This window comes from Dipteris shenzhenensis, chromosome 23 (assembly GCF_047967505.1).
Source record: "Dipteris shenzhenensis isolate YYH24624 ecotype China chromosome 23, Dip_SZ_1.0, whole genome shotgun sequence".
Classification (NCBI taxonomy): Eukaryota; Viridiplantae; Streptophyta; class Polypodiopsida; order Gleicheniales; family Dipteridaceae; genus Dipteris; species Dipteris shenzhenensis.
Window position 1 is genome coordinate 53,260,533 of NC_141618.1, and position 12,598 is coordinate 53,273,130.

Here is a 12,598-nt window from a genome sequence, read left to right on the forward strand (position 1 = left end):
CCCTCAATTCCACATGAGATAGTAGAGAGTAAGTTCGCCATGACTCCCATACAGATTGATGCTTTCAAACATGACTTTCATCCATAGAGCCTGGGACTTACCTCGATGGAGATTACCAAGACTCGCCCTCGAGTCATCCAGACGACTAGCAGAGAGTGGAGCAAACACATGGTATGCACGGATATCCACATGGTTTACCAAGCACAATATTCAGATGGACAGGCCCCCCCCTTTTTAGTGCAGCATGGACGCACCCCTTGAGTCGATCCCGTGAGATGAGATTAACCGTATCATACGGTTAGATCTCCTCTAGCTCTACACGTCTCGAACTTTTGGAGAGGGGGGGGGACCAGGAGCTTCCCACCAAGTCCCAGTTCTACGGGGAGCACTTCTTGAAAGTATCGGAGGAAGGATTCATCATCAGACCCCCAGTATCTCGAAGACAGAGAGTCTCGCATGCAATGAGGATTGCCATTGTACACATGTGCATTTCATCCCATCAGTTGAGGATCAGGACGGGGAGAGCAACAAGCATACCCAAAGACTAGCAAATATGTATGCTATGCACACTAGAAATGATTGAGACAGAGGAGCAATTTCTATGTGCCAGCCCTGCCTATTATGAGATCAGGGGACGATACCATTGCCTCTACCAGGAGGGGAGCGGCTTCGGCCCACTCTCACGAATGATCCACTTCCATGACCAGGTCTGCATTGGCCTATATCTACTTGAGATGCGCCGACACACGCACAGAGGCATGAGCCCACCTCAAACGAGTGCAAGCCCTACACACAGGATGGATGAGATTATCAGATCATTTCAAGGAGGAGATCCGACCACTAGATAGGAGCTCTTATCAGAGAGGAAGCCACTTATTCCCATCACTGATCCGCGTGTGTGGCACACTTATGCATGCTCTCTATAAGATTTTCCAATGCAGGCACCACCAGACATGTCCTCTATGCCCAGGTCCACTACCTGTCAGTTGCACTCCACTGGCAACAAAACTGTAAAGCACGGGATCATGAGGGCACATACTAAGCATTTTGCACATGGACGGGAGGTCTTGGCCCCGGTTTTAGCACAGATGTGCAACCATGTATGCCACAGCTTCCCACCTACTTGGAGCACTACCACTATTGTACCGATACACAAAGTAGGAGACCCCATGGATACTGGAAACTACCGCACCCTCATGATTGGCCACACATTGGCCAAGATTTATAAATCAATACTAGAGAGGAAGATCAGCCGGACATGTCCTCTATGCCTAGGCCCACTACCTGTCAACTGCACTTCGTTTTGGCGACATAACTGTAAAGCACAGGATCATGAGGGCACATACTGAGCATTTTGCACATGGACAGGAGGTCTTCGCCTCGGTTCTAGCACAGATGTTCAACCATGTATGCCACGGCTTCCCACCTGCTTGGAGCACTACCACTATTGTACCGATACACAAAGCAGGAGATCCCTTGGATACTGGAAACTACCGCACTCTCATGATTGGCCACACATTGGCCAAGATTTATAAATCAGTACTAGAGAGGAAGATCAGCAGTCATGCAGAGGCTCGGGGGCAATAGGCACTAGAGCAGGTACGATTCCAGAGGCAACATTCCACTCTAGACCACATCTTCACTTTGAGGGCTATCATTTAGGAGGCAAAGTCTAGACACCAGAAAGTCTTCGCTTGCTTTAGACTTTCGACAGGCTTTCGATACTATCTGCGATCCCTTTTCGCTTAAGAAGGTATCAAAAGAGATCTTGTAAACACAGGCACCCTATCCGACAATAGGGTGGCTGAGAGAGAAACCAGACAGTGGTGGAGATGGCATAGCCCATGTGGAGCACCCTGAAGTTCCTCGTTTTCTCTAGAGGAGGCTACATCAACAGCAGTTCACATCATAAATCGTTCTCTGACGACTCCAATCCCGAAGGTAACTCCTTATGAGGCATATTTTGGTAGAAAGCCTAATATGTCTTAGTTTTGGGTGTTTATATGGATGCATATGTCCATTTTTGCCAAAAGCAGAGAGGGAAGATAGGTGCAAAATCCCAGAAGCTGGTCTTTGTTCGGAACAACTCACAGTCTACATGGTATAGGTTACATGACCCTGTAATGATGGAGCCGCAGCTTCAGACGACATCAAATTTGGACATGTGATACTTATTTTATTAATTAACATATGCACATACGTGTCTAGGTCCTAGGGGCAATAGGAAGGGAAGGGTGCATTAAGGTGCATTGAATGGTAGATGCATGGGTCATAGAATAAGGGTAGGTGTAAATGGGAACATGGAACTTGAGTGATCTCAAGGGACATTAATGAAAGGGTATTACCCTTCATTATGAATCTCATGTAGCATTCTCTATGTTTACCTTGCATTCATTATGAATCTTCACTAGAGGAGGGGTAAAGGATGCCTTAATGAAACTTCCTAATGGCCGAGCGAAGGATCATGAGGGGCTATGTACTGAATTCATTGCATATGGGATTAACCTCCTAGCCCCGATCTTAGCAAAGCTTTTTAATGAAGCTGTCTGTTTGGGATTTCCACACACTTGGAACATTAACACTATCTCACCCATCCACAAGGCAGGGGATCCCATGAGCCCAGAGAACTACAGGACCATTATGATTGGACATGTCATGTCCAAGATTTATGCATCAATACTTGACTCTGAGGTTAGCAGACTTGCAGAGTGTCGAGGACTTAGAGCAACAGGACAAGGCAGATTCCGATGTGATCATGGAACCATGGACCACATCCTCACGCTCAGATGTATCATTGAGGAGGCGAGGTCACGGAAGCAGAGGGTTTATTGTTGCTTTGTGGATTTCCGCAAGGCATTTGACACCGTTCCGAGAGCCCGCCTCATACGGCGCCTACACGACTTGGGCTATGGCCAAGAGATCATTTCGGCTGTCATGGCACTTTACGAGAGAGTTTCTGGCAGAGTTCGCTGGGTGGACAGACGAGATCATGAGCACCATCGGGGTCAAACAAGGGTGTCCTTTGTCGCCTACCTTGTTTGGCCTCTACATTGACGAGCTTGAGACAGTGATGCAGACACAAGGGGGTGTAGGTTGCTCTCTTGCGGGCACACTGATCCAGATTCTGCTCTATGCAGATGACGTGGCTCTCTTGTCTTCCTCAGCAGAGGGGCTTCAAAGACACCTAGACGCACTACGGTCCTTTTGTGAGTCTCATGATTTGAAGGTCAACCTGGGTAAAACCAAGGTCATGATCTTCAATACATCTCGAGCCATGAGAGAGAGAGAGAGGAGAGAGAGAGAAAGAGATTGTTAAAGTCTCTGAAAGACCAAAGTGAATGGCCTGAAGGGGGAAGAAGAGCAAGAGGGAGAGAGTGAGAAAGAGAGAGGACTCCAAATGTGCGGGTGTGAAGTGATGAGCCACACCACAAACTCATTAGTTTTATTAGGATTAGGTTTTATCCTATGACTGTCTTAAGACAGTCATAGATGTCTTAACTTTAATAAAGGGGTGGCAATGTGCCTTTACCCCAACAACCTCCCACCTAAAGGCCAATGTGCCTAAAGGGGAGAAAAGAATAAAAATTACAGCAATATACAGTTACTGTATACAGGACCATAAAATAAGAATGGTCTCATCCTAATCCCATGATGTGGCGGCAATGTGCAAATCGCTCAGTAGGCAAGCTCTTAGTGAGCAAATCTGCAGGATTATCATCAGTATGCACCTTCACAAGCTCAAGTCGCTTGTCTTCCAGTACCTCCCTGATAAAATGATATTTCACATCTATGTGCTTGGTCTTCTGATGAAAGACCGGATTCTTTGCCAACATGATAGCACTCTGACTATCACAATGCAAAACTGGCATATCTCCTGTAATGCCCAAGTCTCCCACCAGCCGAGTAAGCCATATTGCTTCCTTGCAAGCCTCAGTGGCTGCAACATATTCAGCTTCAGTAGTTGACAGTGCAATGCATTTTTGCAACCGAGACACCCATGATATAGCACCTCCTGCAAATGTGAAAATATAACCGGTAGTAGACTTCCGGTTATCTGCATTCCCTGCATAGTCTGAATCTGTAAAACCATGCACCAATGCATCCTGCCTACCATAGCATATGCACAAGTCTTTGGTACCCTTGAGATACCTCAAGACACCTTTCACTGCTTCCCAGTGCCTCTTGCCTGGATTTGCCATATACCTGCGGATGACTCCCACCGCAAAAGCAATATCCGGACGAGTGGCAACCATGGCATACATCAAAGATCCAACTGCAGATGCATACAGAACCTTGGCCATTTCAGCCTTATCATCATCTGATCTAGGGCTGTCCTTACTGTTGAGTTTTAAATGTGGAGGCAACGGGGTACTAATAGACTCCCCCCCTCCATTTTAAAGCGCTGCAGTACTTTGTCAATGTACTCTTTCTGTGACAGAAACAAAAGTCCCTTGGAACTGTCACGAGTAATCCGCATGCCAAGAATATGATTTGCATCACCCAAGTCTTTCATGTCAAAAGACTTATGCAGTTGTTTCTTCAAAGCACTAATCTCATGCTGAGATTTACTGGCAATAAGCATGTCATCCACATATAGAATGAGTAGCATCAAACTGCCATCCTTTGCCCGTTTGGTGTACAAGCAATGATCAGTCTCACACCTATGATACCCTTGGGACTGCATGAACGCATCAAACTTCTTGTACCATTCTCTTGGCGCCTGCTTGAGTCCATACAAGCTCCTCTTGAGCTTACACACAAGCTGCTCTTTCCCTTTAACAGCATATCCCTCTGGCTGACTCATATAGATCTCATCATGGAGATCTCCGTGAAGAAAAGCTGTCTTCACATCCATCTGACATAAATCCATGTCGTCATGAGCAACAAGAGCTAACACTGCTCTCAAAGTAGTCATCTTGACTACAGGGGAAAAGATCTCATCAAAGTCAATGCCCTTCTCCTGCTTAAATCCCTTGGCAACCAATCTGGCCTTATACCTCGGTAAAGCATTTGAATCCACTTTGACTTTGTAAACCCACTTGCATGGCAAAACCTTTCTGCCTGCAGGTAACTGCACCAAGTCCCATGTATCATTTTGAAGTAGGGAGTCCATTTCTGACTGCATGGCTTTCTCCCACTTCTTTTTCTCTGTTCTTCCCATAGCTTCCTTGAAGCTGGAAGGCTCACCACAATCTGTCAGCATGATAAAATCAGCCACATTATTGGCTCCTGGAACAAACCTGGCAGGAGGCCGTAGTACACGGGTGCTCCTCCTAACAAAATGTTCCGGAATAGGCTGCTGTCCAGCCTGTTCTTCATGCATGACGGGTGGCTGTACCACCATATCTGGCTGTTCTACAGCCCCATCTGCTGGCATATCCAGTGGTGCATCATTGGCAAAATTATCTGGCTGATTTTCAGCCTGTATACCCTCTTGAACAGGGTTATCTGCAGCAGTCTGCTGCTGCATATAAATGGGCATTCTTTGTTGTCCAACATCATCATAAATAACCCTCCTGTATTCCACAGGTTGCACAGGTTCCTTGTGTACACTATCCTCTTTAAAGATGACATCATTGCTGCGTATAATCTTCCGTTTAACGGGATCCCATAACCTGTACCCCATTTCACCTTCGTCACCATAACCCATAAAGATGCATCTAATAGACTTTGGATCCAGTTTGGTGCGCAGTTCTTTGCGTACATGAGCAAAGCACTCGCAGCCAAATACACGTAAGTGCTTATATGAAGGTGGCTTGCCAGACCGCACCTCCTCTGGCACTTTCAACTCCAAAGCCTTGTTTGGCGACCTGTTAATAATGTGAACTGCTGTTTGCACGGCTTCTGCCCAAAAGCCATGGGGTAATGCAGCATAAGACAACATACATCGAACCTTCTCCTGAATAGTTCGATTCATCCGCTCACTTGCACCATTTTGAGATGCATTATGAGGAGCTGTGAGTTCCTGTTTGATGCCCTTAGCTTGGCAAAACTGTACAAAAGCATGTGACACATACTCACCCCCATTATCGGATCTGAGGCATTTCAGCCTGTAGAACAGAAAATTCTCCCAGTTACTGTACCTTCTGAAACACTGTACCGTGCTCAAATAGGCATAAAAACAGTAATTTCAGACTGCTGCAGCTGCTCAACAAGTGCTTAACAGTGCATAATCAGCTGACAAAGCACAAACACTGCTGTAAACACTGCTGTACTGGCTGTACTGATCACTTCTCCCACCTCAGATGAGGTATTGCACTGAGTTAATATGCATAAACCACTTGGCAAACACCCAAAAAAAAATGACACTTCAGCCTGTCACAAAACCTGCAACAGAAAATGGGATAAATCCCAAGCAATCACCCTTCTGCCAAGGGGATAAAATGCATCTGAAGATCTCTGTCGGTGACCCAAGTGCTATCAAACAAAATCTGGGCAAAAGCCCCTTGATCTGACACCTGAACCAAGTGAAGAACACCTCAACACTGAGGTAGCATGCAATATGAAAATCTCTCTGACAAAATCATCCAACAGTGTAATGCATATACTGCCCTGTGTAGAAATGACATACACAGATCCCAACGTACAAACACTCAATGAGGAACCTTTTGAGCACTGTCAACGATGGACAGTTAGGGACCGAGTAAACTCGATGCGCCCTGGCCAAGCGTGGTTCAACTGAGGTTCTCTGAGTTTTTGCACAAGAAATGTGACCTGCAAGAAAATGTCACCTCGACACTGCGGAAATCAAGACAAATGTGTGCTCTCTGGCACCACACTGCCTCAAGGCATACAAAGCATCACCTGCCGGGGAAAAGCCCTATGATCTGCTCACCTGTAAACTGAGATTCAAACCCAGTAAAAGCATATGTCCTCTTGCAAAATCAAGGCATTACCTTCCCAGAACAAAATAACTGTGCAATCAACCACACACTGTGGTTCTCTTTTCCTCAAGCACGAGGTAAATGAAGGTACTTGCTGTACTTTCAAGAAAACACAGTTCTGTGAACTGAAAGATGATCCTGAATCAAGAGGAATGAAGAGCAGAGTGCTCTTTCTCCTCTCTTTCTTCCCCAAACAAAAAAAATATGCGCCTGCTGTACTTCCTGTACCTGCGCAGTGTACGGAATCCCAAAAGAGGGAAAACAAAAAATTTCGAAAGTGTTGCCCTGATGTAGCTCCCTGCAGGTACGGCGGCGTCGTCCGTACTATACGGACGCCCGTCGTACGGACTGCCGTACAGTCGTGTACCTGTAGACTGTGCGACGCCCGAGAGCTGCTATGCAGCTGCTGGCGTGACGCGGCGCCGCCCTGCTGCAGCTGCTATACAGCCCGCGCCCGCGCCTGAGCTAGCTCTCGTGCCCTGCTCGATGCTCGCGCCCGCGCCCTGATCCGATGCGTGCCCACGCTAGATGCCCGCGCCTGCGATGCAAGCCGTCGCTGCTCGATGCCCGTCCGTACGGATGTACGGACGACGTACGTCCGTACGGCTGCTGCTTGCTGGCTAGGTAGAGGTCGAGGGGTAAGGGCTAGGCTAGGGTAGAGGGGAAAGGTGGCTCTGATACCAGTTGAAGGGCCTGAAGGGGGAAGAAGAGCAAGAGGGAGAGAGTGAGAAAGAGAGAGGACTCCAAATGTGCGGGTGTGAAGTGATGAGCCACACCACAAACTCATTAGTTTTATTAGGATTAGGTTTTATCCTATGACTGTCTTAAGACAGTCATAGATGTCTTAACTTTAATAAAGGGGTGGCAATGTGCCTTTACCCCAACACAAAGGGTATACGAGACTGAAAAAAACAGATACAATGAGAAAATCTGAATGGGTGGAGCCACTAAGCAAGCATCCACACCCAAGACTAATACTTATATGTAAACCTCACACACACACACACACACACACACACACAGCTCTGAAACGGAGTTCTCACCTGAATGCTGGTTTCTTCATCATTGATACGAGATATGATGCGAACACAAGCATCAGTTGCCTTGGAAAATGCATGTCTAGATATACAAATATCACGAATAATTTTTATCACCCGCTTACGTACGCTAACACCTGTGTCCATGATCCGCTCTGCTATTTTCTCAAAATACTGCAAAATATGCGTAACAAAAGCAAATATCATATTGAATTCACTCTGCAAACAGGGATATTTCAATGAAATAGAAATTCATCTCAATAATTTACGCGTAACAACTATAGAAATAACTTAAATTTTGCAAGGAAACTTTCTTAAATCCCTTCAGTAGAGAAGGGTGATCAGGAATTTGATGCATACTTTAACAGCAACATCTGGATGAGAAGCAATATGCCTGCCAACAAGTTCCATTGCAGCTTCACGTACTGATATGGCGGAGTCCAGAAACCGACCTTCCACCGCCCGTTGAACTCTTTCATCACCTAAGACACCAGGATCTACCTCCACAATTGCACTAACCTGAGAAACAGGGACATATCAAGCATCCAGAATAAAAATGGAGAAAACAATATAAATGAGTATTTAGCATAAACAAAGATTGAGGCATCCCCACAGCATCAATCATAAGGGGAACTATTTTGATTTAGAAAGACCACTCCAATGAACATGAAAATTTTGATGTGAAGATTTTGTAATGGGTAACCTAAGTTTAAGCATGAACCTTCACTTAAAATCAATTCCACGTCATCCACTATGACCTTGCAGGATGTGTTCAGTTCAAAACCTCAAATGCTGGCATCACCCCCCTCATGTAGGGCCTCCAAAATAAATGCCTTAATTAAGCTATGTGATATTACAAGAATGTTAAATTCAAGAAATTTGTAACCATAAAAAAGCATAAGAAGAAGTGCAACGTTGGAATTTTTACTTTTGACACAATGAATAGCAATTTAGGAAGGACAGCAGAAGATGAAAAGTAACAGACCACTATGCACCATCCATACAAAATAGCCTTGAGAAAAGAAATACACAGACTTGTCACACGAGGTCTAAAGCTGATATGGCAAGCCCTCCAGAAGCAATCATCGACAGCAAACCCACACTTTCAAGAGATATGTAGAAGGAAATGAAAGATGAGTTTTGTGTGTTGACTCTGACTTGAAAGTAGCTAGAGTAATATGATGGATCTCGCAAACAAAAGCAGATGTAATCTTCTTGCTAAAGAAAATTGAGGAAATTATGAGTATGAAGCCAAGTTGAGTGCAAGAGACCCCAAAAGGTATTGGCTGAGGGTCCCAAGAGGTTAGACTGCAACACTAGCGAACATAAGACAACAACAATAACAAATATGTACACAAGGCCTGCAAACAAGAGAAGGGGTGGGAATTTTAGGGCTATCATAGATTCTCTCTAGGTGACACACAATAGGATAAAAAAGCTGCCAAGGATGTTGGGCAAGCCAAAAACGTGCAAGAGCACACGTTCTCCCTTGGACCAGAAGGTTCACCCTTGCTTTGAATTGAGGTAAAGTTTGGCTAGGAAGGAAGCAACAACAAAAAAACTGCATCCCTGCCCGCTGCTCCCCGTCTCCCCTCCCCCCCCAAAAAAACTCAGATCCTCCCCTCCGCCCCTTCCACCCGTGCATTTCTGCTTTGCTCCTTTCCTTCTTCCTGCCCTGTTTGTCGCCTCTCTCCCCTTGTATCCTCGCCTCCCTTTGCTGAGACCCGACCACACTCCGAGTGGTCGGGTGGTTTGCTGGAGCGGCTGGGTCACAGAAGCAGCCTTCCTAGCTGCCCCTCAGGTCGCATTTGCCCCCAGGGACAGCTGCTCGGTTGTCGTGCATCCTCCGGTCGTGTTCCAGGCAGCAGGCATTGCACTCAAGAGTCCTCTTGCGAGTCACATTTCTGCAGGCCTGCCTTGAGAAGTGCGCCAACCCATTGGACAGCCATAGGGAGGCTCTCTGAGCCTCGCAACGTGCAGAGTTCCAAGGTTTTTTGGTGGCAGTTTTGTACTGTTCTTTGAGCTGCTCTTGCAATGGGAACAGCCCTCTCCATTCGTGCGCCTTCTTAGCAGGCTAAGGCTTTCCTTTTGAGGACTCTTGGCAAAGGTTTTCTTTTTTTTTTTCAAAAAAGAGACTTCTATTAAGTAAGAAAGAAAACCGCTAGAGCAAACTCTGTGCGGAAATACACCATGCTAAGTATGTAATAAAAACACCTCAAAGGAATGAGGTAGAAAGAAACCAAGGCTGAGGCTGAAAATGCCATCTCAACCCTGTAGAAGTCTCAACAAAGAAAGGAGAGTCTCTCCAATCTCTGAGAAAAGTAACTCTCTTGGAGGAGGCTGCTCGAGATGATCCTTGCATGGTCGCCCAAATGGCCATCAAAGTGTGTATCGTATCTGTCCAAGTATTGGCCAAGATCTGAGAAGGGTGAACCTGAGAACCCTCCAAAGCCTCAGTGCACCTGGCTCTCCAAATGTGCCATGCTGCAATGCTAGCTAGGATCTCCCATGGAGAGTCGACCGAGGAGTGAGCAGCCCTGAAAAGAGTGGCCGGAACATCCTCTAGAGAGCACGACTCCACAAGGTGTCGTCGGATGTGAAGAGCCCAAGAGGAGTCAAGTCTCTCAAAAAATACCTGGGGCCCTGAAAGCCAAGCCACTGATCCCTAGGTCATATAGAAAGGTAGGCGAACAAAAGTGCTGAAAAGTCTTGCAATCCCCTTCCATATGATTCTCGCCTGTCTGCAATCCCATAGGCAGTGTTGTATTGTCTCCAAAGCAGAAAGGCAGCGAGGGCAAGACGGGTCAGCTCCGAACTTGGATCTCCAATGATTCACTGCTATCCCACCATGAATAAAAAGCCAAAAGAAGAGAGTGATTTTTCTATTCCGGTGGGATTTCCAGAGCCTCTGCCAAAAAATTCTCTGCAAGTCAGCAGAAATCTGAAAGTTCTCCCAATGAGGAGCTCTAGTAGGCTTCCAACCCCTAGAGCTGAGCTGGAATTTCCTAGCATTACTGACCGTGTAACGAAAGAAGGGGATGCCCTTCTCTTTTCCAGATTGGGAGTTCCTTTACAGGTGATTGCTTTTCTTGACCCACATGAGGACGCCTTAGTATTTGATGTTTCTTTAGGGGGCAGGTTGTCCAGATCCACAGACGATATCTTGTTGGAGGTACCATTTCAGCCAGTCAGGATAGTGGGCTTCATGGAGCATGGCTCTATTTCACAGCGGTACTTGGATCCTGACCCGCTTCTCCTCGCCCTTCGCTCATGGAGGCTGTGGCTCTATGGAGGTGTCCCAATTAAGTTTTTGCAGTGGGACCCTGGGGAATGGGAATGGATAGATGAAGGGCACCGAGAGAAGGGCATCCCCTTCTTTCGTTACACGGTCAGTAATGCTAGGAAATTCCAGCTCAGCTCTAGGGGTTGGAAGCCTACCAGAGCTCCTCATTGGGAGAACTTTCAGATTCCTCTTGACTTGCAGAGAATTTTTTGACAGAGGCTCTGGAAATCCCACCGGAATAGAAAAATCACTCTCTTCTTTTGGCTTTTTATTCATGGTGGGATAGCAGTGAACCATTGGAGATCCAAGTTCGGAGCTCACCCTTCTTGCCCTCCTTGCCTTTCTGCTTTGGAGACAATACAGCACTGCCTATGGGATTGCAGACACGCGAGAATCATATGGAAGGGGATTGCAACACTTTTCAGCACTTTTGTTCGCCTACCTTTCTATATGACTTGGAGGCCAAGTCAAGTTTCGCTGAGCTCCAGAAAAGGAGCTTCCTTCTGATGCTTTCCAACACCGGAGCAAACTGTTGTGAGGGAGAGATGCCCACCCCAACATGGCAGCCCAAATATCTGACGGAGAAGCCCCTCTGTACCCAAGTGAAGCCAATATCATTACCCCAATTTGGGGTGTCATCCTCGCAAATCCAAAAACCACTGGATTTATGCCAATTAATGTGTGCACCTGCAGCCGTGCAAAACAAATCCAAGGCTGTCCAGAAGGAAGTGAGTGTCCTGGGGGAGGCATCCAAAAAAACAGCCGTGTCATCTGCCAACTCACTATCCAAGAGCTCTTCTTCCCGATGGATAGGAAGCCTCGGCCCATAAATATCAACTTCAGATCTAATGTAGATACTCATAGCTTCCGCCACAAACAGAAAAAGAAATGGGGCAAGAGGACATCCCTGGCGGACGGATCTAGAAATCTGAAACCTGTCCCCTCTTACCCCCCCAATGAGCATCCTCCGGTCGTGTTCCAGGCAGCAGGCATTGCACTCAAGAGTCCTCTTGCGAGTCACGTTTCTGCAGGCCTGCCTTAAGAAGTGCGCCAACCCATTGGACAGCCATAGGGAGGAGGCTCTCTGAGCCTCGCAACGTGCAGAGTTCCAAGGTTTTTTGGTGGCAGTTTTGTACTGTTCTTTGAGCTGCTCTTGCAGTGGGAACAGCCCTCTCCATTCGTGCGCCTTCTTAGCAGGCTAAGGCTTTCCTTTTGAGGACTCTTGGCAAAGGTTTTCTTTTTTTTTTTCAAAAAAGAGACTTCTATTAAGTAAGAAAGAAACCCGCTAGAGCAAGCTCTGTGCAGAAATACACCATGCTAAGCATGTAATAAACACACCTCAGAGGAATGAGGTAGAAAGAAACCAAGGCTGAGGCTGAAAATGCCATCTCAAC

General features: G+C 46.6%; 1 protein-coding gene across 3 annotated transcripts in view; it reads right to left on the reverse strand.

Annotated features, from left to right (window-relative positions):
* The window catches only part of EMB2773 (PHD finger family protein), a 111,992-nt gene that overhangs the window by 39,246 nt on the left and 60,148 nt on the right, over positions 1 to 12,598 (reverse strand). For all 3 annotated transcript variants that reach the window (XM_087394055.1, XM_087394054.1, XM_087394053.1), the window contains exons 14-15: positions 8,282 to 8,440; positions 7,928 to 8,095 (exon numbers count right to left, since the gene is read on the reverse strand). In XM_087394055.1, the coding sequence (XP_087250181.1) occupies positions 7,928 to 8,095; positions 8,282 to 8,440 (327 nt within the window). The remainder of the gene's footprint in view (positions 1 to 7,927; positions 8,096 to 8,281; positions 8,441 to 12,598) is intronic.